The following is a 24,904-nucleotide window of genomic DNA, read 5'->3' on the forward strand; positions in this document are numbered from 1 at the left end:
GACTAGTGCTTAAGAGATGGTCTGTTGACTCTTCCAACCAATCAGGTGGTTTAGCCAATCAGACAGCCTAGTACTGGCCAGCTGTGTTCGTTAGCGACTGGCTGTGCTGCAGGTGTTGATTCCTGACAGTGGTCCTTACCACTACTTAGCTGGGGAACCACTGTCACACTCACTCTCCCGTGCTTGCCCCCCCATTACAAGGGTCAGACGTTCCTCCGTGTCCCTACTCTTGGGTCACAAGTTACTGCTTCCCATTCTGCCCTTCCCAATTTAATAGTCACATAATCAGGTAGAACTAGAGATGGGCCTGAGCTAAATCCCATGTCTATTTGTCGTCTCTTGTTTTATATTTAGATTGTAAGCTCTGTGGGGACGTCTTTTTGTTCTGTGTTTGGACAGCGCCTAGCACAGTGGGGTTCTGGGCTGTGACTGGGGCTCCGGGGCGCTACTGGACAAAATAAATAAAAGTAATAATCCCAACACTGAACGTTGAGGTGCTTATAATTGCTTGTGATTTGATGGGAGCAGTTGGGGTCAGTGCCCCGCTGCTGGGCTGTTGCTGCCCATCTCGTCCTGCAGCACTGACTGTGATCTGTGCACATCTATCCTCCCTTGCTCGGTGATACCTGCAGAGTTCATGGGCCGAGCCCATCTCTAACAGGAACTCAAGAACTATCCATCTGTTCTTACCTCCCGGACAGTGCCGGAGAAAAGCATAAGCTCCCCGGAGTGCCTGGAGAGGGTGGGAGTTTCTTCCTGACCCTTGTCAGTGATCCTCATGTGCCCTGAAGCATGAGAACTGGAGTGGGGAAGGGCTCAGGTCCAGATCCCATTGCATTAGAACCCCCATACGCAGGTTGAAGGGTGTCTGTGCCTGTGGTGCCTTCTCCCCAGGCAGAAAGCTTGGCCCCATGCTCTGCCTCAATCTGCAGGAACAGGCTGCTGCCCCCTTCAGCCAGGCTCATGGCTCCTCCCTGCACAGCAGGGGCAAAGTACTTTCCTTGCAGGAGGCTGCCTTGAGACTTTTCCTATGAGCCAGTCGGAGGCTGGTGCTACCCCATTCCACTCAGGCTAGTGCCTTCCAGCCAGGAAGCTGGGCCCAGTAGCAGAGGCTTGATCTGCACTCTTCCCCCTGCTCTGCATGCGTTCCCCCTCCATTGGGGCGGGGCGGGGGGGAAGCCCCATGGCACAGTCTCTTATGCACTGTTCTGGCTGGCAGAGCGCTCTGCAGGAGGAGGGTCTTCACTTTGCCCTTGGGAGGCTCTGCAGCCCCTTCAGCCCAGCGTGTGCCAGAAGGTTAATAGCGGTTAGTATTCCTTTTCTTTTTGCAAACACAGACTAACACGGCTGCTACTCTGAAACCTGATTTGGGAGTGTGGAAGTCTCAGCAGAATTGGCTGGCGGTTTCTGCCAATCTCAGCTGAGGATGCTGTGAGAGCATCAGAAGCAAGATCTGATTGTTCCTTCAGACACCCAAGACAGGCAGAGAGGCGGCACCTGTAAACTAGGGAAGATGCCCCACCATTTGCCTCCCGGGGGTTTATTTATCCCTGGTTCTGGCCCATCCCACCCAGCCTGCTACACAGGAAATGGAGCTGGAAGAGCTGTTGGGCCCGTAGTTAATCGATGGGGGTCAGTAGCCTTCACCCAGGGATCTGTGTGTGGGCTGTTAATACCCCAAACACCTCCTCGTGCCCTTCCCTTTCCCCACTAGCTCTGGGTACCTCATCCCTGGCCTGCCAACCTCCTGAGCTGGGAGGAACCCCATTTTCCAGTGTGGATCCCGCCCCCATAACATGAACTCGTCCCACCGCAGCAGGATTGCCCGTAGACTGCTGGGGACCCGTCACACCAAGTGCTTCTTCCGCCAGAAACCGGAGAGGACCCAGAATTCCCGTGCCCTCTGCAGCAGCCACAGGGATCGCAAGCAGGCATCGCCCCAGGCACCCCCAAGGCTGGTTCTCTGCTAACTGAGATGGGGAGTCTCTGCTCCCCGGCACAGTTACTCAACCCGCCCCTGGGAGCTCCCGGCTCATCCCCCCCCACAGGGGCGAGTCATTCCATGTGTGATACAGACAACACAAGGGCTCTGCGGGCAGGGCACATCGTCACCTGGGTGGTGCCAGCCTTGCGAACATCCCCCCCGGGAGCACAGCTGTGCCCGCAGGCAGGAGAGAGACGTAGGCAGAGGGCTGCCTCTTTCAATCAGTCCCCTGCCCCATTCGTTTGCTGTTAAAGCCTCTCGCTGACGCTGCTGAATGCCCTCCATCCCTGAGTCTCAGCCACCCGGTCACATGTAGAAGACACAGCACCAGGATCCTTCCAGCTAAACCGCACTCCCTCTCTTCAGCGATAGAGCTGGCAAGCTGACATTTGCACACACACACACACACCCCCCAAGCCTGGACTGCAGCTATGTCTCAACAGCGACACATTATAATCACAGTGCTGATGGTAACCCATTAAGGAAGACAGGGTAAATCACAGGCTCAGTAGTGACCCAGCAGCGAATGCTAAATCACATAACGCATGGTCCTCACAGACCCTGATGGCAAACCAGTAACAAACATGCTGTGATCACAAACCCAACAGCAAACGTGCTTCAGTCACAGCCCCACTAGCAAACAAGCTGGCCCCAGACCTCGTAGCGAACACACTATGATCTCAAACCCAGTGGGTGCATTTAACTAGTGATCAAGCAGGGGATTAAAAGGCTTGAAGAGCTTAGAAACCTGCCAGTCCCCATAAGCAATAGCTCTGCCCTGCCCCCCTCCCCAAGGCATTAAAAATCATCCACCCTCACGTGCACGGTGGCTGCGTTTCTGCTTCCAACCCAGGACCCCAAGCAATAACCATCCTCCATCCGTGCAGCCCTCTTCTCCTTTCTTTCCTCATTCCCCTATGGGGTACACGGCCCACGGGTGAGACAGACTCATTCTTCCAGAGGTTGGTTCCTCCTTGGAGCCGCAAGGGCCATGCTGGGCCACTGCAGGGGTTTTTGTAATGAGCTTCTCTCTCACCCTAAGACAAGGTGGGGGAGTCACCCCTGCCCTGCTGTCTCCTTGCAGCAGTATAGCAGGGAGGCCCAGGCATTCCTGTGCCCCAGCTTCTGGAGCCAGGCAGGAAAACCCGACTTCCCGCCTTCTGTCCCAGTCAGTTGGCCTCCCCAGAGACTACCCGGCTTGGCAAATCAAGGCTAAGCTCCCTCTCCCGTCTTCCTGGTCCGTTTGGAGGCTGGGGGAACCCATGTCGTGGAGTCGGAGGGGGTGGCAGGCAGGGGGCAGGGTGCAAGGTGTGCAGAGTGGCTGGCGCTGGATAAGCAGGGAAGGACTGGATGGGCCTCTGCACTGGTTATTTCATGTAGGGCCCCGCGAACCTTGGAGGCAACCTGGCTCCAAAGGTTTGGAGAAGACTTGGGAGAGCAGCCTGGCTGAATCTCTGCCCCATAAAGGGTTGCATAGAGCTGGGCAATATCACAAGCACTCACAGGCCCAATGCACTAACACCTGCTTTCCCCCAGGGCTGGTTGAGAGTGGATCTGTAGGCCCAGAGGGGACTGGGGCTTGGGGGGCACCATGGCACTGAGCTCTGTACAGCCCCCCCATCCCAATCCCCTCAACCCCCAGTGAACTCTTTCCAGCACAAAGTCCCCCTCCAACGCTGGCGTGAGCTTTGCCTCTCTAATACGTGGCCCTGAGGGGTCTGCCCTGGGGCCATACCCCCTCCTCCTGGCCTGGCTGAGTGGGGTCATAAAGGGGCCTGATGCAGAGTGGCTGGGGTGCAGACAGGACTCTGCTACTATGAGCTGCGGGGACGCTAATCTCACACAGAAATTCTGCCCCAATTCCCTAAACTGATGATTCGATTAAAGAATTGGCAGCGCGGGAAGAGCCAACAGGGAGAGAAAAATTGCAGCTCCCCCATGAGAGCCGGGAGCAGATCCTGCTCCCACATACACCAGTGTGAACCCCCACTAACTCCCTTGTCATCCATGCAATCACTCCAGGTGTGCCCTGGTGTCGCTGACAGCTGGACATGGTCACTGGTCACCACCGCCTTTGTGTTCGTGAATTTTGATATGGTCTGGTTGAAACTTGTGCCGAGAGGTTAGGGTATGGGGCTGGTTATGGTCCGGACTCCTGGGTTCTTTTCCTGGCTCTGGTGGCTTGTGTAAGGAACAGACACCAGGATAACTGGGGTCTCTTCCTGTTTCGAGGAGGGGAAGTGGTGAGAGCAGGTGCCTGTTAGGATCCTGAGACCTGTTTCTAGCTCTGCAACCTTCAGTTTCCCGCTTTGTAAAATGGAAATAAGGATCCTTCTCTGTTCCCCGACCTCGCTAGGCAACCATTTGCAAAGTAATTGGAGAGCCTTCCCCTCTACAGAGCAGGGCTGGACTGGCTCCCCTCAGAGCTCGGCAACAGGACTTCTAGGGCCCAAGCACCCTGAACTGGCAACACTTACTCCAGCTCCTTTTCTGGCCCAGGGAGCGTGGGGCTTGCAGTCAGTCCCACCCTGGGCAGTGCATGGGCTTGCTCCTTGTCTGTATCATTCACAGCTGCTCTCTCTGGCAGTTCAAGGTGGATTTCCCTAGCGACAGAGCCAGAGGCTACCCCCACTCCTCTCCGCTTGCTTTCCTCTGCTCCAGTTCCCTTCAGAGGGTCTCTGTTGCTCCCCGATGCCTGGCTGGGACGGGGTGGCCAGTACTGGAGGCCGTGACTGCTCCTTCCCCAGACACTGGGAGGAGGGAGTCCCACAAAGGGGAGAGTTCAGAGTGGACTGTGAGCACTGGGCTTTGTCGTTCTCAGTGAGGATGGTCCAGGGACAGCAGGAGGGCCCAGCTTGCCTGCCTCCTTTGCACTTCAGTGGGAGTTGAGGCCATGCCGCACCTCACAGGATCAGGCCCTCCCCAGGGACAGCAGTGGCATGAAATGCTGGCTTCCACCCTGGCACCAGCTCCAGTCCATTGTGGGGGAACCCCGACGCACCATCTCCTGCAGTGCACACTGCTGTTTCTGAGAGCAGGGCTGATTTCCACATGCCAGGTGCTGCCTGGTGAGAGGGAGTCAGGACAGCTAGGTGAAACCACTTTGCAGAAGGGGCAGTTTCTTGAGAGTTGACGACCCCATCCCAGGCATTGCAGCCAGCACTTGTAAAACGCCGGCAGCAGCTGTGGTGTGGGGATGCAAAGCGCTGTACGGGCAATGCAAGCTCAGAGGGGGACAAGCAATAGCTGTCACATCCCCTTGTGGCCATGGTTGTGCTTCTGGCCATGGGACACCGGGATAGAGCAGACAAACAACCTGTCCACAGGGAAACACCCCCAGCAAAGAACCTCCAGTTGCAGGGGGCATTCCAGGCTGCGTGTGGGATGGAGGGAGCTATCCAGGTGGGAAGGGATATGACCGGCGAATCAGGCACCTCTGCTCTACCCTGGCTGCTGCAGGGTCCTGGGGCAGCTGAATGCAATTGCACAAGGAGAGGAAGCGGGTGTGCCCACGCTACACCAGGTCAGGGCTCAGGCAGGCCCCGGCCACCACAGGATCCCGGGAGGGCGGGGGGGAGAGGGAGCAATCCATCTTTTTCCTCCCTCCATTCCCACACCAGGCTTTGCACCGGCGAAGGGATGCATTGCACGCAGAGCACTGCAGTGACATGTCTGCGCGGAGCGGCTCTCTTGGGAGTGAAGTGTGCCAGGCCTGCTCACACAAATGCCCCAGCTTCCTTGTGCTGGGGAGCTGCCCCTTGAGGTCTCTGAGGGGGAGGGAGGGGCTGTATCCAAGCATGTGAGCTGTGGTACGCATGCACTGCCCATGGCAAGCTGGGTGCTACAGTGCCTGGCTAAGCACGGGGCTCATTAGAGCGTTTCTGCCAACACGCATCCCCCCCAAAACACGCGCACACACACAGGAGCTCCCCCAGACAAGCGGGTGGTGCTCCCACCTGGCTTGGGCAGAGCCCCACACTGGCAGCGAGCGCTGCGGCAGCGGGAACGCCAGCGCCCCTCGAGCGATGTCTGCCACGGCGCGACTTGACGGTGCTCGGGCCGCGTTCCCCTCCAGGCTGCCCTGGCAGACAACGCAGCCTGCAAAGTCGCAGCCGCCACAGAAACATAGGCCATCGGTTTGAATCAAGGCAGCTCTGCTTGATCCTCTGCGTCGGCTGCGGATGAATAATTCATAGAGCTCGGAAACGGAGAAGCCTTGCAGACCTGCCATCTCTCACGGCCACCCGGAGACAAGCGCTGCTCCCTCTCCTAGAAGGCCAGGCTCCTTATAGACTCCCGCTTCAATATGCGGCCCTCTTTCTGACACCAAACCTTCCCACAGATCCCAGGTCTGCTACAGCCTCCCATTACAGCCCTGGGCAATCTCTCTGAGCCTCAGCTCCCCCTCCGTAAAATGGGGGTGACAACTTTTCTTGTCTCTTTAGACGGTAAATTCTTCAGTCTCTCACTATGTGTATGTACAGAACCTAACACAATGGAGCCCTGATCTCGGCTGGGACCTCTAGATGCTACCGTAGTACGCACAATGGCAATAGCAACTGCAGCATCGGGCCCTGGGATGCAGCTCTGGGAGAAGATACATGCCCCAAGGAGGACAGGATAGAGAATAGAGAAATAAAGGCAGGAAATATGGTGAGGTTCAACGTGGAAAACGCAAGAACTAGTCCACGTGGGGCGATAAATGGAAGCAGTAGTGCCTGAGGGCCCCGGTCAGGATCAGGGTCCCATTGTGCCGGGCGCTGAACAAACACAGAAAGGAGACGAAAAAGGAGGGAGAAGCCTGTAAGTGGAGAGGCTGAAGGAGACATAAGGGTGATAGTGGACGGTGTAGGAGACATGATCTTGTAATGCAACATGGACTCCTTGTGGGCTGCATGTGCAGGGGCATCATGCCAGGGGACAGAAGGTACTGAAGGAGCTCATTGGTATATGTCTCTGATGAGACTGCCCCTGTAATGTTGTGTTCAGTTATCAAGCTGCAATACCAGCCAGGATGAAAGTGAGTTCAGAGAAGAGCAACCAATGAGTGGGTGGTGGTGGGGGGGAATCGTGATGAGCAGAGATGAAGGGCCAGGTCCTCAGCTGACGTAAATCAGTGTAGTAGCTCTGTTAAAGTGGAGTTTTGCTGATTCACACCAGCCAAGGATCTGTCCCTGTCCCTGTGAAGCTAAAAGAGCCAAATTCATCTCTGGTGCAGCTCTAATGGGCTTACAGCAGACAAGGATTTGACTCAATACGTAGAGCTTGGCTAATGGAGAAACATAACTGTCTATAGGAAACGGGTCAACGGTGGGAAGGGGAGAAGTTTAGGATTAAAGGGAGAGGCACTAGGACTCGCAGGATGGAATGAAGAGAAGGGAAAATGAGGCTAGATCTTAGAAGAGAAAGACTAGGAACATCTATGAGAACGTGGTCTGGTCTTCTGGGGTGGGGTGGAGAGGACTCCATTGCTAGGGACACACACATAAGTGGGTCAGAGAACTGGGTATGGGTTTGTTCTGCGTTTGTACAGGACCTCATTCCATGGGATCATGGACCATGACTGGGGTTCCTAGGTACTGCCCCAGAACAAATCATTATAATAATCATGTAGTCATTTCCTCCCATCTCTGACTTGTATGAGCTGTGGCCTGGTCTGGGTCCTGGTGCCGGTTCCTACCAGTCTCCTCTGATGACCCTTGCTGTAGGAAAGCCTGGTCTATTCTCGCTGAAGGCAATGAAGACTCAGATCAGATACCTCAGCTAGGGCTGCTTGTGGCTAATTCATATGGGATGCTATTGCAGTATCTGTCCATGTCTCTCTGAAGATACACCTACACAGCACACTTCTTTCAGTGGTGTGTAGACAGGTAGCCCCCCAGCCTGGGTATAAATAGCCGTGTTGGTGGCGAGGCACGGCTTAGGTGAGTAACGACATGCCTGAAGCCTGTGGGTATGTACCCAGGTATATACCCTATATGGCTCATTACTCACCCGAGCCGTGCCTCCCCATCCATTTAGTAGGGTCCTGCTGCCTCCTGGCTACTGGAGCCTTTCCCCGCTGCCTCTCCTCACCAGAGCCTTTCACTGACACGGGTAGCTACACACTGCAGTGTGGACACAGCCAGCTTTCCCCTGCAGCGTGTAGCTATACATGACCTGCAGTGTAGACGTAGCTTGACTCTCTGTCTCCTGGTTCCTTCCCATCTCTCCTGGTACATTTCCCTTCTCCCTCTCGGTGTTTCCGCACTCTTTTGTTTCTTCACTCCTTCCTTCTGGCCAAGGGGCTATTGTTGAGTGTAGCAGGCAGGGATGTAGTCACACAATTCCCCTGGCCGCCCTCACTTCCTCCTCTTCCTCTCCTGCGCTGCTGCTTCTCTCTCTCCCTCCCTCCTTCTCACTTGCAGATGAATCATGTTGCCATAAAGATTGCACCCGGCAGCCAGCACACAGCAAATTGGTGCTGACTGGGGCACTGTACCGCAGTGGGGAAACTCGTGCACGTAATGTGCAGATGCTAAGGAGGATAGCACATCCAATTAACAGCTCCTCCTGCTTTCCTTCCTGAAGAAAACAACGCAGAGGAGAACAGAAGGAGCAGGGAGAGAACGAACCAGGAATGTACTCAGCCTGCATCGCAATGGCAAAACCCCCATTAACTTCAGGGGGGGCCTGGCCAGAGATCCATTGTAGGGCAAAGTTTATGGCAGCTCAGGCCTTAGTCACCCTGTGCCACAGAGGCAAAAAGGCAGATAGCAAGACCCAGTGGTTAGTGCACTAGCCAGGGGCTCAGGCTTCCTTGCTCTGGCACAGATTCCCTGTGTGACCTTGGGCACATCTACAGAGGTATGTGGGTGCCTAAAGATGCAGACTGGTGCCTCGTGGGATTTTCAATGCGCCTTTGCAGGTTAGGCATCTAACTCCCATTGATTTCAAAGCCCTTTTGAAATCCCTGCTTGGGCCTGACCTGCATCTTTAGGTGCCTAGATATCTTTAAAACTCAGGCCCTTAGTTTCTCTGGGCCTGAGCTCCCCACCTGTAAAATGGGGGTAAAAATTCTGCTTTGTCTGTCTAGGCTGTAAGCTCGGAGGAGCAGGGGCTGTCTCTTCCTAGGTGTCTGTACAGCACTTAGCACGATGCAGCATGGGCTCAGTGGGGGGCCTCTCGATGCTACCATAACATAAATATGATGGACCAGATAACAGCCCCCGTAGCTCATGTCTGCTTGGAAGCAGGGGGGCTATTGCTCAGCTGCCTGTGGTGTTTGTAACGACCTGGTGCTGGGGAAGGACGCTGCATCGGCCGCTCTAGAGCTGGACACTCTCCCTCCGCACAGCAGGGGCCGCTTGGACAGGGGTAGGATAAGCTTCACCAACAACGTGCTTCCCCCGGCGCTGGGAAGACCACAGCTAGGTGCGGCGGGAGCTCAGGCTCTGCCTGTGGCTTCTCTGCCGCGAAGGGCCCAGATTCTCCAGCGTCCTGTGCGGGCAGCACCCGTGCAAAGGGAGTGGTACCGCATCAGACTGGTGGCACTGAACCGCCCCTTTGCAGCAGGGTGGATGACTGCACATGGGGCAGGGCGATGGAAGGTCAGGCCCCCGGGATGCAACTGATGCCAACTTTGCTAGTGTTTTGGGGGAACAGGAGCTCCAGCTGACTCAGAAATAGGCTGACAGCCAACAAGCAGAGCTGCATGGCTGGGGCACTGCTCAGGACTTCCTCCAGTATCTCAGTGGCACCTCAGCTGGCCTGGCTGGGGCTGCCACAGCCTCCCAGGGACCACTGATTTGGGCAGAGGGCAAGAGGGAATGGGGCGAGACAAAGCAGGCTGCAGAGAAGCAGCAGGAGCAGCAGAAGGTACTCACCGTGCCACTCACCCCTGGAGAAGCCCAGCACTGAATGCACAAGGAAGAAAGCTGCTCTCTGTCCCCAGGGCTGAGGACACCAGGTGGAGGAGGGATGAAGAAGCCTGAGACTGAACAGACAGCCGGCCGGAGTTGCCTTTCCTTCTCACCTCCGAAGAGGGACAGTTGCGGTAACTCAGGGAGAGCCCAGACTCCGGGCTAGAGAGAGAGAGAGAAGCAAGACGCTTTTATGACCACTCAGCACTGAAATGCATTTCAAAGGAAAACAAGGCTGGTTTACAGCATGCATGTGTGCGCGTGTATTCACGTACCAGGGAATAGATGGCCATGTTAATGGCAATAGAATTCGGAGACAAAAACCCAGGACCCACCGTGCTACACAAGACGAGAGAGAGGCGCAGCCAGGAGCTAGTTATTACACCAGGCCTCTCTGTGCCTGACTCTCAGAGACTTTTGCCTGGTCTGGGTCTCCTTGCAGAGATCAGTTGCTAACAAAGCCAATCCACCCAGAGGGTTTCTAAAATGACACCCTCCCCTGCCTGCTGTTTGCTGGCTCAGCAACATGGCATGGGGCAGTCAGAGGGAGCTAACTGGTTCATTGATCGCCAGCTCCTGTGGATAACGCTTGGCCACGAACGTGGCATTTCTTCCCACCCTGCCTCCTTGCTGGGCAGGGCTGGAATAGCAAGCAGGGCAGCAGGTCAAGCTTGAGGTGCACAGGCAGAGCTGTGGGGAGCCCAAAGATATCCCTCCAGTACAAAGGTCTGATGGGCAGAAGCTCTTCTGACAGCCATCCTGGTCACATGGCAGTGCTCCTGGTACCTGTTCTGAGGCTGCTCCAAGCCATGTTTTGGAGCTAGGCATCCCAGGGAAGGCTACATCTCTAGTCTCCCCATGGCAGCACTGGCCAGTTTGCAAGCAGCGTCAGCAGCGTTGGCTTGGTCCCCATGGATTCTGAGGCACTGCGGATACCTGGCAGCTAAAGGAAGTGCACCATGGGCAGTCGTTAGAATGCAGGCTGCAGATTAACATGGAGACCCTGGGCCTGCCAACGAGTCAATGCAGTCCGCTCTGGCAACTTGCACTGGGTGCTGTAGTGAGGCGTGACTGGCAGCTGCTAAGGAGAGGCCCTGGACTGGACTGGTGAGGGCCACAATTGCCAACTTTCACATGGTAAATAAGCACCTCGATTTTCACAATAAGCCAAAAATCAAGCTAATCCCATTTCAAAACAAGGCCAAAACAAGCCACTTCCTAAGAACCCTAACACTCTATGTGACTAGATCCCCCCGGCGTGCAGTCTGGGACTGTGGTGGGCCGGCTGTGCACCCCTGACTCTCTCCCCCCTTGCCCCTGCTTGCTGGGAGCCGATCAAAAAAGAGAAGCAACAAGTTACAAGCCAAAACTAGCCAACAAGCAACTCACAAGCCAATTAAGCCAAAAACAAGGCCAATTTCTGCATTTTTCCCGCGGGTTTGGCATGTCTGGAAGTCAGGATTGAGGTGCATTGGCAGAGGTGTGGGAGGGGGGCAGGACTAGAGTAGCGAGGGGTGCTGCAGTTTGGGACTGAGGTGTTTAGCAGACTTGTATGTGCAAAGGCTCAGGACTGGGGTAGCAGTGGGCATTACAGGTCAGGATTGAGCATCTGCAGAGCAATTAGTGGACCCGGGAGTGAAAAAGCAGTGGATGCTCCAGGTCCAGATTGTGATACAGCAGCAGCAGCATGGTCTAAAGGCCAAGGATCAAAACAGCAGAGGCTGGAGCAGGGCACGATCACGTTGTGCAGGCAGAGCTGCCAGGACTGGGATGGCAGGGCAGGAGGGGATTGGAGAGGACTCACAGAGCCACGTGTGCAGAGCCCAGGACTGGGATGAGGGGGCTGCAGGTCAGGACTGGTTCCAGTCACATAACTGAGGCAATGAAGAGTTACCCGCCTGCCATTTTCACTCCCATAGCCCACTGCAAGATCATCACTGAGCTGCTGGGCCCTGCTGGATTCCCAAGTTCTCCTCCCCTTCCCATCCATCCGACATAGTGCAGCAAGCAACAGGTGGCATCAGGCTCTGAAAGCAGCTCTTCCGCTCAGGCCTGTCTTTATAACAGGGACACGTTCAAACAGCCTCGGTGGTGGCACAAATCCAAGCGGCAACACCTGTGAGAATAAATTAACATGGATTAAAAAAACACCCTGCATGCCGTGGAAACCTGTTTAACAAATATCCTCATTACACGCGACACGTGTCTGCACGCGACAGGTCAGCTGCTGCCTTCACGGGACTCCTGGCTGCTGTTCTACAAACTATGGCCATCGCCCCAGGACTGCACGGTGCTGTATGCCCTGGGCAAGTCACATCCCTGCTCCGTGCCTCAGTTTCCCCAGGTGTAAAATGGGGGTAATGATACTGACCTTCCTGCGTAAAGCGCATGGATAAGTGCCTGAATAAGAGCTAAGTACAGTATCATTATCACAGCTTTCCACCATAGCCTCTCATCAACAACAGCCCTCCATATTCATCCCAGGAAGGAATTAGGCTCTAGGTGGGTCTGAGCAGCTAAGGTTGGGTAGGATCTGGATCTGGCCATTCCCAACACTCAGGAGTGTTTCCAGCTAGGCTCATCTATAATACAAGAGTCACTTCATTCACTCTTACTAAAAAGAGGGGAGGGATGGTCTTCCAGCTAAAGCCCAGCTCTAGGAGTGAAGAGACCTTGTAATGCTGGCTGTGCCGCTGACCCTCTGCATGATGCTTCCCCAGACTGTGTCTCAGTTTTCCCATCTGTAAAATGGGGATAAGGACACCTCCTTCATAGGATATGGAGGAGAACTAAGAGGCTGAATTTGGAAGAGCTTGGATGGAAAATGCTATAGAGGTACAAACAGTTCATCTTCACAACCCTGCGGTCCTCTATGTAATAGTTCACCTTGCTCTGGACGCTAACCACATTATTGCTGTGACCCAGGGTTTGAACTAAAATCCTGCAGTGACACAAAACGAATCACTAGCATTTTGGACTGTATGTGCAGAGCGATGCAGCATTTTGCAGCCACTTCTGGGGGGAAGCACAGCATCACACCGCAACACTCCAGTGTTTCGGACAGGACGTGAAGAGTGGGGGTACATCTGGACAGCACCTGGCACATTGTGGGTGTTACTGTAATGCAGACAATAATTAATCATAAAAGAATACTGTCTCCAGGAGGATTTTAAGGAAGCAGACCATAGCTACTTGTTCATGAGGCAGGGTGGCCAGTACACCAGAGTTAACCCACCCCTATATTTCTTGAACAGGTTCTCTTTTAAAAAGAAGCTCAGTAGGGATCTATGTGGAGTGCAGAGAATTGCATGTTTCTTGCATTCATTTCACTTCATTACCCGATAGGTAACCCTAAACACAACTGCAGAGAAGTTGTAAACACACCCGCACTATAAGCCAGTGGGTTAACTTGCCAGCCCCTGCACAGAGAACACTTTCCGCCCACAGGATTCCAGTCCCTTTCCTTCAGGGCTTTGGTTTCAGTTCTTCAAAAGAAAACTAGATAACACAAGTCCAACAGATCAGTCACGTCCTTTCCTTCTCCTTGACCCCAGGTCTTCTGGCATGCTTGCGCCACCTGACAGTGCAGGCATACTCCTGGCTCGGTTTGCATTGGTACCTTGTTCTCACTCCCCCCTAGCACTGGGCTACAATGTGCCTGGGTCTAAACCACAGGGATACCACCATTCTTCCCTCCCTGGCACTGCTAACTACTGCAGCATGGCAAAGGCAGAATTTCACAAGGGTCTCAGCGTTCCTACCTTTACCCTTTTGACACAGCTCATTCTCTGTGGCTGGCAGAGAGAAACTTGACTCCCAGGCAGAGGTGTCACTAAAGCTGTTTCATTTTCTCCCCTTGATGTGTTTTAACCCCAGTGCAATATGTGTAAAATTGGCTTGATAACGCTCAACCCTTTTCAGCTGCTCATCTTGTTGCCTTGCTGATCTCTTAGGATCTGCAGGAACTTGATAAGGGAGTGAGTGTTTTACATGGGGCTGGGAGTGCAGGCCTGGTGTGGGGCGAGGGAGAAGGGGTGTGTGTGTGGGCGAGGGAGGTTTAGCACAAAAAACAGACAGTAACATGCACAACAAACAGCAAGGAATGTGTGTGGGTGCATAGCACCACAACAAAACTGACAGCAAGATGCACCAATATATTCAGCAGCAAACAGCAGTGTCTGTGTGTAGCCCCACAACAAAACAATGGACAGCAATAGTGTGTGTGTGGGCGCACGTGTGTGTAGCACCACAACAAAACAACAGACTAATATACACAACAAAGTGTACGTGTGTGTGTGTGTCTATAAAGCCCTACAATAAAACAGCTGACAGCAGTGGACAGTAACACACGGCAGCAGACGTCAGGGAGTATTTGTGTGTGTGTGTTTGTGTGTAGACAACAGTGTTGGTCTGAGTGCATACACTTGTGGGTAGAATGTACATTTGTGTGAATGCGTATTTCAGTGTACATTTGGGGACGTGAGCATGCAGTGTGTTTGTGTGTATGTGCGTACCTTGCGGTGACATGATATTTGGTTTTGTGGGGGTGTGTTTGCACAACTGAGTGTGTTACTGAGAGTGTGGTGCTCTGGTGTTATGCAGATATTGCTCTGTCCGCATGTTGTCTGTGTGCATGTGTCTCTTTGTGTTGTTGTAGGTGTTGTGCATGGGCGTGTTGCTCTGTATGCGTACGTGTGCATTGCTCTGTGTATTGCTGTCCACTGCTGCGCGTGTTGCTGTTTGCTGCAGTGTATATCTGTGTGTTGTGTGTGCTTTGTGTGGGTGCTGTGTGCTTTGCGTTACATTGTGTATGTGCATACATACGTCCATCCCTCGGACTGCATGTGAGGGACAGAGTCAGGCATTTATTTATAGCCAACCCGAAAACACGGGGCAGGATTGGTGGGTTCCTTGGTTATATCACTAAATCCCTTCAAGGCTCTGTTAGTTCCATTGCACTGAGCCCTGCAACTCCGCCTCTTAACGACGATGAGCTCAGGCACTCGCTCCAGCGACCCTTTCAGCACAGAGGGCTGCGGCTGGCAATGGTCCCCGCTGCTGCACCATCCAGTGGAAAAGCCCCCTCGGCTCCTGTTCCCAAGTTGCTGTGTCTCTCACAGGACAACCAGGCTATAGCACTGAACCCTGCACAGCGAGATAGGCCCTGGTCACTGCTGGGCTGGATTGCTGTAGGGCCCACATGGGGTTGCACCCTTGCGAGCGCTCCGGCCTCCCTTAGCCCAGTGCGGCAGCCTGTGTGTTATGGCACCAGAAGCCACTGGCTGCCCGTTCCCTTCCAGCTGCTCATTTACACTCCTAAAGCCCTAAAAGGAGTGGCTCATGGGTTCCTCAGGGACCCCTTTCTCTGCCAGGCATTCAGGGTAATGCCCCAATGGTTTAATCGCAAGGGGCCAGAGGAGAGGGCATATTTGGGGAAGGCTCCTTGGCTGGAGAATTTACTTTAGGCTTCAGTTTGCCAGAATCTGAGTTTGCGGGGCTCCAGGTCAAGTTACAAGGCCTGTTTGTTCCCCCTGGCTTTTCTGGAGGAGGGGAGGGTGGGAAAGAGCCAGGAGTCATTGCGGGAATTTGTTATTGGATTCGCACGCTTGATCTGAAATGTCGCTGAAATTTTTTTTTACACTGTCCATGTGGCTAGAGGACTGGATGGACGCACATAAAATAGCACAGAATGTCACTCTTTTCCATCCCTCGATCTCAAAGCGCTGCACAATGGAGAATCCAGATCACGGTCTTCGTTTTATAGATGGGGAACCCAAAGCATAGAGAGGGGAAGCGATTTATCCAAGGTCAGCCAGCAAGCAGTGATGAAAGTAGACTGCAGCTCACCCCACTAGCCCCAAGAGTCCCCTGCTCTCCCCACTAGAGCACACTCCCTCCTAGAGACCTGGGAGAGGAACCCTGGAATCTTGAGTAACAGCCCTATTCGGTTTCCGGCTCAGCCTTTGCCAGAGTCAAACTAACAGCCGGAGACATTCATCTGATAAATTCTGTTGCCTATCCTGTAAGTACCTGTGGTGGGGTTTCCAGCCTTCACAGAGAGCTTCCCATGCCAGAGTGCTGCAGACAATCCAGGAGCAAGATGACTCGCTGTTAGTAATTAACTTCGCCTGCACCTGAGGCTGGCTTCGGGAGGTGAGGGGTTACAGTCACCTGGAGGACATAATCCATCAGCTAATTGGGAAGGTCAGCATGCTAAGAACAAACTAATAAGAGTTGATGCTGCATCCACAAACAGCAGGGCTTTCCGGTCAGTGCTGCCAGGGGGAGGCTTTGGTGAGACAAGACCGTGACCTCCCTGACTAGTTTGGAGAGAGTGCAGGCAAAACAACTGCCAGCTGTCAAGCAGCAAAATTTGGGTCCAGATCTGTCCCGTCAGTGCCCAGAGTTCTGGGGCTTTGCTTTGGCCCTCTAGAAAACTGGGATCTGGGTCCAGATTTCAAACCGCAGGTGTCTCAGACCCAGGGGTTGGGTTCAGCCCCAGCTTCGATGCTTTCATTATAGTTTTCAGAGTAACAGCCATGTTAGTCTGTATTCGCAAAAAGAAAAGGAGTACTTGTGGCACTTTAGAGACTAACCAATTTATTTGAGCATGAGCTTTCGTGAGCTACAGCTCAGTTCATCGGATGAAGTGAGCTGTAGCTCACGAAAGCTCATGCTCAAATAAATTGGTTAGTCTCTAAGGTGCCACAAGTACTCCTTTTCTTTTTTCATTATAGTTGATGAGGTTTTCAGGGGATTCGAAGAAAAAGTTTCCTAAAAAACAGTTTGCCTGAGAAACAAAAGATCCTGGAATCTTCTCTAAGGCTGCATCTCTGGCCAGGGAGAGCCCTGAAGGCGCTGCGTGCCTCACCTTCTCCATCCTCTCTAGCTCAGACCTGTAAAGGCTAGTTGTCCTCCTCTGTGCTGTATAAACTGTATCAACACTATTTTAGAGGGAGCTCGCTGCCACTCCACTCCCCGTTTCTCCCAGCAGGAGGCACCGTAGAGAACAGGTACAAGAGAGCTGACCATAGGCAAGTTCGCGGCCTCTCCAGTTCCATCTTCCACTTGGAAGCACCTGGTGCAGATGAGCATTCTGCTGGGCACCAGCTTGGCCTTCCCTGGCCAGAACTGCCTCTCTGCCTTGTTCTGATGCCAACTCTTCCCTCCTTTAGCAAAGCGGCAAAGGGTTAAGTGGCTTGGCTGGCTCACATGACTCTCTGGGGATGCCGTTTTTCAGAAGATCAGAGGGGATTAGGTTGAAATATCAGGAGGAGAATTTCCTGTTGCTTGGCTTCCCCTGTCCCTTACCTTCCCCAACCACCACCGCAACCCAGCTTCCTATCCCCCTCCATCCCCCCCTCATGTGCCACTCAGTCCAGCAGGGACATGCAGCAGGGCATGAAGAAATCTGGGTAAGGGGATGATTCTTCTGCTAAGCGGTCCATGGGTTATTTCCTCCTCGTTGCCCGGAACCTTGCGTGAGCTATTCATAAGTTCATTCGGGATCTGCGACGGGGACGTCTTTCCAGACAGTAAACCTGTGGAATGGAGCAGGGCTGCTCTTGGGGGTAGAGATTTAAATACGGTGCAGAGGGTGGCATGGAGTGGTTATAATGGATGGAGGGGACGCACATAACCTAGTGCTGCTGGTATCTGAGTGTACTGGAGGACAGAGGGAGCTGTTAGGCGGTCGGAATTATCCCGCCCCTGCTGAGACACGAAGAAGCCTCCAGCCACTTCCCATGTTATTCTCCCTCTGTTTTAATGCAGCCAGGATCTGAATGCAGAAGGGAAGGGTGGTGCAGCTGGGACCAGGGGAGGCCAGTCTCCCGAGGTGCCTTATCCCAGCCCATCCCTCTGCAGTGGTTTCGAGTACAGACACCTCCCATTTTAGAAGTGATTGACTTGAATAACATTGCTCGACCGCTCACGTGACCCGAGACTGTGACAGTAGCAGCAAGACGCCAAGCTGCCCAGCTCTTGCTCTCTGCATGTGATAGACTTACACGCAGGGCTGCAAGGGGGCTGAGCTGGCCCTGAACTGGTCCCAAGGGCAGGGCAGGGTCTTGCTTCTGGACCAGTATCAGAGAAGCCAAGAAATTCATGGACATATAGATTCCTCTCCCATGCCAGGAGAGGAGCCTTTTAATACAGGAGTGTGGTCTAAAAGGGCCTGTCTCTATGGCTGTATGATGAAGCTAGCCTAGGGCACACCCCATTGTACATGGGCTGCACCAGTGTAATATGGAACTTGTACCAGTCCGACTTACTTATGGTTTATTTTTGTCCAGCATGTAAAGGGTTATTTACTTCACAATATACACACACGAGGACTATGCTAGATTCTCTGGAAGCTACTGCATTCCCATGGCTTTCAAAGACTTGGGAACTTGCAAAATAGGTCACATTGTTGCAACCAGCGTTCTAGCCTTCACCTGCTAGTCTAATTAAATTTGAGTATGGCTGACTCTGAAGCTAGAGATGTGGAAAGAAATGGTTTTTCTGACCTGTTCAGAGGAGAGAGCTGGCTGCTGAGCCGGTCAAGCCGCTGTTTTGATCTCTGTCAGTCCATGCATGCCTTGTCTTTGCTTTAATAAATGCGGAGTGGTTTTGGGGTACAAAATCCAAGTGAGTGCTTTTCAATTCTTCAGTACATGGCTGCTGGGTTCAGGGCTGTCCTAGGAAAAGATGGTGTAGTAAAAATGAGTATTTTTAGGATCATGAATTCAGCATTCCAAAGCTCATTGTTGGCCCTGGCCGAATTGGGGACTTATAGCCTACCTGGCAAAACTCCCTTTTCCTTTTCAACTGGATGCAGTGCTTTTCATTCCCCTCTCCCCTGCACCCTCCCCCACCCCTGCAAACCCAAACTTTTCTGCAGGGTTGCTCTAGTCTGTTAAGTGGCTGTTACATTCCTCCCCCCTCCCCCCCAGAAATGGCCACTTTTTATGTACAGAACAGCCTCCCTGACTGATCTGTAGGGGCATTATTCTCTTCTAGGACCTAGGGGTGACAGTGGACGAGAAGCTGGATATGAGTCAGCAGTGTGCCCTTGTTGCCAAGAAGGCCAATGGCATTTTGGGATGTATAAGTAGGGGCATAGCGAGCAGATCGAGGGACGTGATCGTTCCCCTCTATTCGACATTGGTGAGGCCTCATCTGGAGTACTGTGTCCAGTTTTGGGCCCCACACTTCAAGAAGGATGTGGATAAATTGGAGAGAGTCCAGCGAAGGGCAACAAAAATGATTAGGGGACTGGAACACATGAGTTATGAGGAGAGGCTGAGGGAGCTGGGATTGTTTAGCCTGCAGAAGAGAAGAATGAGGGGGGATTTGATAGCTGCTTTCAACTACCTGAAAGGGGGTTCCAAAGAGGATGGCTCTAGACTGTTCTCAATGGTAGCAGATGACAGAACGAGGAGTAATGGTCTCAAGTTGCAGTGGGGGAGGTTTAGATTGGATATTAGGAAAAACTTTTTCACTAAGAGGGTGGTGAAACACTGGAATTCGTTACCTAGGGAGGTGGTAGAATCTCCTTCCTTAGAGGTTTTTAAGGTCAGGCTTGACAAAGCCCTGGCTGGGATGATTTAACTGGGAATTGGTCCTGCTTTGAGCAGGGGGTTGGACTAGATGACCTTCAGGGGTCCCTTCCAACCCTGATATTCTATGATTCTATGATTCTCTTTCAAATCCCTCTAAGTCTTGATACCTGTGAGAAATCAGCCAATTAATGATGGCTGGCAGGGCAGGCAGGATTAGCTGGCAGTGTCTTTCTTCATTTATTTCTAAAAATGACAAATGTATTCTTAAAAATTGGTCTTTGTTTGATTTGGTCCTTCTCCCCCATCCTTCATATGTCACTTGGCTTCTCAGATTGTAAACTCTTTGGGGGAGGGACCATAACTTTGCTTTGTGTAAAGCATCTAGTACATCTAGGCAGTGTGGCCTACTGGATATAGCATTGGACTAGGACTTGGATTCTATTCCTGGCTGTCTGTGTGACCTTTGGCAAGTCACTTTCCCACTCTGTGCCTCAGTTTGCCCATCTGTAAAATGGGGTAATGCTCATGACCTCCTCTGTAAAGCTCTTTGAGATCTACTGACAAAAAGTGCCATATAGGAGCTGAGTATTATTGCAACAGGAACACGACCCTCAGTGGGGTTTCTGTGGGTTACTGTAATCTAATTATTGCATGATAATAATTTCACTTGTGGGCAAAATGGGTGATATGGGGTGTAGTTTGGAAAAGAGGAGTTGGGCTTTTCCCTCTAAACTTGTTTTTTATGGAAAAATGGATTTTTAATCCAATTTTTGTGGGTGTGTGGAAAAGTTGAGTTTCACTAGAAATTTTCAGGAAAAAAACCTGAACATTTTTACCCAAGACCAAATATTTTACAGCGTTGGTTTATTTATTTATTTTTTAAAAGGTGGAGATCAATTTTCTGTTGTTTTTTTTAACTGGGAAATTTTCAGCAGGGGCTCCCTATAATGGGCTTTGGCAATGCCTGGCAGCAGCTGGCAGGGCTGGGCTCTGAATGATGCATTCTCCCCCTCTGAACCCTGTCCTTCCTCCAACCAGTGCATGAGGTCTGGTGCTTCCTGGAGAGCGGCCGAGCGTTTGCATTAAACCCTGAGGAACGGGAACCATGTCTGGCTCCTACGATGAGTCTGCAGCAGCTGCGGAGGAAATAACTGACAGCTTCTGGGAGGTGAGTTCCCCCACTGAGGCCCCCTGAGAGACATTGAGCAAGCAGGGAGGAGCAACAGATTGTACCTGTTGCCTCCCCTGGTGCCTGGGTGGGCTCTGCTGATGGAATAGTCAGGTGCTCCCACAGCCCTGGAGGGTGGCATCTCTGCTCGCTAGGGTTTGCTCTGCACTCTTTTCTGAGCAAACTCACCGATAGAGGGCGCCATCGACCTCCTCAAGCAGCCACGTTTTCAAACCGAGGTGGCAAAACCATACCAACGGGAAGCTCCCCCTGCTGGCTGGGCCCAGCAGAGACCCTCATCCGCCCCGCCTGACCACCCCTGCAAGAGGCTGAGCTCCACCTGATCGTCAGAGCCAGGGACAACCCCCGGCGGCTTGACGGCTCTCTGGAACCCGGTCTCCTGCCCCAGGCGGCGCGAGCTGTCGCGGAGCATTGAATGCCGGCTGCATTGGAATTGCAGCTGCAGTCACTGCACTCTCAGGGCCTGAGCAGCAGAAGCCCTGCGTGTGTTCCCGGTTCAGCATCCAGCTTGGAGCTCGACCGCCGCCGTAGGGTGCCTCGGAAGCTCAGCGACCTTGCACGGGGGAGTGAGTTATGGAGAGAATCCGGTGTTCTCTTTCTTTCTTTTGAATGTGACCCTCTGAAACGCAGCCTGGCAGGGCACGGGCCTCTCCTCTCTGGAGAGCAGCGTTTCAGTCCTGTCATCCAGCCACAGCGCGAGACAACGGGGGGGGGGGGGGAGAGGGCTACTGGGAAGCAACGTGAATTAAAATAGACCAGCTTCAGTCTCCAACCTCTCACCTGCCCACTCCTCTCCTGAGCCAGTCTAGCACCACTCACTCCAGAAATGGCTGATTTCACCCCCAGCCCTCTCCACCCACCCCCCGGTTCAGTTTGGCCTGGGGCCGGCGCTCATCGTTCCCTCCTGTCTCCAGAGCAGGCAGGGCTTGGCCACAGCCGGCTGCTGTTCCCAGCCAGCTGTCCATCTCTCCGGCAGGTAGGGAACTACAAGCGGACGGTGAAGCGGATTGACGACGGGCACCGGCTCTGCAATGACCTGATGAACTGCATCCACGAGCGGGCCAAGATCGAGAAGGCCTACGCCCAGCAGCTGACCGACTGGTCCAAGAGGTGGAAGCAGCTGATCGAGAAAGGTATCACGGCTCTGCCTCTGTCCCCAGCCCTTCATGGTGTGGGGGCACTGCAGCATTCATCCCACCAGGGAGAAACCCCAGAATGGGTCCTTGGGAATGGAGCTCATACATTTCCCCCTGCAAATTCTTTAGATCTATATTTTGATGTCCTCTAATAACTAGAGCAAGTTGGCTGGTGATGCATGCCCCACTGCCCTTTTCTGGATGGAATCAGAACTGCTTGATTGTGTGGCATAGGTCCCGCACTGCTAATGGAGATTCTCCTCTAGCTCATGCAGCAGGGGCCTGGTTTTTTTGGAGCTGGAGGATCTCGATTCTCTCCCTGGCCCCTGTTGCTGTGAAGTCCCACCAGGTAACAGCTGTGGGCTTGCTGCCTGGCCCCGAATTAGCATCCAGTTCAGCAGGCTGTCCAGATTCAAAGAATCAACTTGTTTGGTTTTAACCCCATCAGTCTCCCAGTCAGAAATATGCCAGTCAGGGGTATTTCAGACCTCACAAGGGGCAGCAGCATGGCCTATGGGTTAGAACTAGGGACAAGGAAACAGGACTCCTGGATTCCATTCCTGACTCAACCCCTGACTTGCTGCACTTCCTTGAACAAATCACCACCCCTCCACCTGCTCTGTGCCTCAGTTTCCCCAGCCATGAAATGGGCACTTTGCGGGACTCATGGACAGGAGCCACTAGAGAAGGGCTGGGCATTGCCATGACATCGATTACTTACCTCAGCCCCGTCCCACAGGCCCGCAGTACGGCAGCTTGGAGAGGGCGTGGGGAGCCATGATGACGGAGGCGGACAAGGTGAGCGAGCTGCATCAGGATGTGAAGAACAGCCTGCTGAACGAGGACTTTGAGAAGGTGAAGAACTGGCAGAAGGACGCCTACCACAAGCAGATCATGGGAGGCTTCAAGGAGGCCAAGGAAGCAGACGACGGCTTCCGGAAAGCACAGAAACCCTGGGCCAAGAAAATGAAGGAGGTAGGAGGCGGGACAGGGTGGAGCGGGCCTGCTGACGGAGAGGTGAACCACTGAGAGCCTGACGAGGTCAGGGAGGAAAGAGCCCACCTACTGTACCCACAGGGCCGCTGGGATGGGGCCAGGTGCCCAAGCCACTCACACAGGCACCAGAGCATGTGGCGGGGCGGGGGAGAAGGTGCAGCTATACGGCCAGAGGTATTGGTTGTACCTTGGGAGCAGTTAGGAGGCAGATGCCTGGTGTAACCATAGAGGCACCAGTCACAGGGGGTTGCAGGAGTGCGGGGCGCATAGTGTCCAGGGGATCCCCATCTCTGGTGGGGCACCAGGACTGGTACCTGTTGTGCCATTGGGAGAACCAGTCATTCCTCAAGGGGCAGTAGACAGGTGCCTGTTTTCCCGTGGAGTTCCCCATTCAACGCCTCTTGCACTGTTCCTGAGAAGCTGGCCAAGTTCCCCAGGGCTGAACGTAGGAAGCAGGAACAGGGGACCCTCTTTTTGTTCGGTGTCTGTGCACAGGGGGGTCCCAGCCCAGGACTGGGGCTCCTAGGTGCTACTGCAGTACACACGAGAATAATTTGTACCTGCCCGTTCTTCAGCCACCGACCCCAGCGGACCTCAGTTCCGAACACACCATTGCACTTGGGAGAAGGTGGAATGAGACAAAACCATGCCCAAGTCTCCATTCGCAGGGTTGGGGAGAGACAGCACAAAGGCAGGGTGGAAGCCCAATTAGAGCACAGAAATGTTTAGGGGAAGGGATAAGGGTTACGGGTAGAACATCTGCAAACATCTGCCCTGGGTTCCTTCCCTCCCCCACCCCACCTCCTGTCAACAGGTGGAGACGGCCAAGAAAGCTTATCACCTGGCGTGCAAAGAGGAGAAGCTGGCCATGACCCGGGAAGCCAACAGCAAGGCGGAGCAGTCCATCACTGCAGACCAGCAGAAGAAGCTCCAGGACAAGGTGGAAAAGTGCAAGCAAGATGTGCAAAAGGTGTGAGCTGCTGCCCTTGAGGGAAGGGGGAGGGGGGCCAGACACACGCCCAGCTCCCTACGGGTCCATGGTGACTCATGCTGGCAGAGCAGCCTGCGGGAAACTTGCCTCGCTGCCAGGGCTCTGTGGCTACATAGTTCTAGTCTCCAGGGCAGCCAGGACACATTGTACTGGCCCTTAGAACCAGGAGAGATGGGAGAACCCGCCTGGAACCCCACTCTCTGTCTCCTCCAGGAAAAGGCCTTACCAGGCTATCAGAGGCTACTGGCCTTTTTTGTCCTTGAAAGGGGGCTCTGGCGATACATCTCCCCTTCCACAAAGGATCTCAGCCCCTGAGCCAACCCCAAACAACTGGCGTCTGGGTGCAGCAGGTGCGGCTGAGGGTGCAGCCCGCTCCCCTGCTGGCACAAAGCAGCATCACTCCAATGGAGTCAGACCCCCACCTGGCGTAAAGGAGTGTCTCTCCAGGGGAGTCAGGTCCCCCGGTGGTATAAATCATAGCTCCGTTGAACGTCAGGGCTTCAGCTGATTTGTCCCAGCTGACGGTCTAGGTTCCCTGCCCTCACAGAAACGGAGATGGGTTCATCACAAGCTGGACCCGGGGTGGGGAGAGGCTCTGCCAGGGCCCAGGCAAGGAGCTTTGGGGGGCCTGGGCTTTAGCCTTGGCCCCGGGTTGTGCCCGCAGACCCAAGAGAAGTACGAGAAGGTGCTGGAGGAGCTGAACAAGTGCACCCCGCAGTACATGGAGAGCATGGAGCAGGTGTTTGAGCAGTGCCAGCAGTTCGAGGAGAAGAGGCTCATTTTCCTGAAGGAGGTGCTGCTGGACATCAAGCGGCACCTGAACCTGGCTGAGAGCAGCAGGTAACCACATCCACGGGGGTGGTGGGGAGAGCGAGGGCAGCAGCATATGGGAAATAGAGGGGTTTCCAGTGACTTGACTGGCCGGGCTGCCATGAACCAGGCCCCAGAGGATGCTGGATGAGGCTCCCAAAGGCCAGTCAGACCCAGTCCCACTAAGGGCAGATGGACGGCACAGGGCTGGAAGCAGTGACTCCAGCCGCATCTAGAGATATCCCCGGATCAATGGCCAGGCCAGGCGGATTTGTGCAGTGGCCTGGCTCCCTCCTGTGGCCAGCAGGAGGAATGCCAGTTCTGAGTTCGCTTGGGAGTCCCACTTGCCCCG

At 53.8% G+C, this 24,904-nt stretch overlaps 1 protein-coding gene across 5 annotated transcripts in view; it reads left to right on the forward strand.

The window, feature by feature from the left end:
• The window catches only part of PACSIN1 (protein kinase C and casein kinase substrate in neurons 1), a 60,521-nt gene that overhangs the window by 25,630 nt on the left and 9,987 nt on the right, over window positions 1-24,904 (forward strand). For all 5 annotated transcript variants that reach the window (XM_073319466.1, XM_073319467.1, XM_073319463.1 and 2 more), the window contains 5 exons: window positions 20,469-20,598; window positions 21,596-21,752; window positions 22,495-22,730; window positions 23,566-23,721; window positions 24,407-24,582. In XM_073319466.1, the coding sequence (XP_073175567.1) occupies window positions 20,536-20,598; window positions 21,596-21,752; window positions 22,495-22,730; window positions 23,566-23,721; window positions 24,407-24,582 (788 nt within the window). In that variant the 5' untranslated portion in view covers window positions 20,469-20,535. The remainder of the gene's footprint in view (window positions 1-20,468; window positions 20,599-21,595; window positions 21,753-22,494; window positions 22,731-23,565; window positions 23,722-24,406; window positions 24,583-24,904) is intronic.

Source organism: Lepidochelys kempii, chromosome 21, assembly GCF_965140265.1.
Source record: "Lepidochelys kempii isolate rLepKem1 chromosome 21, rLepKem1.hap2, whole genome shotgun sequence".
Lineage (NCBI taxonomy): Eukaryota > Metazoa > Chordata > Testudines > Cheloniidae > Lepidochelys > Lepidochelys kempii.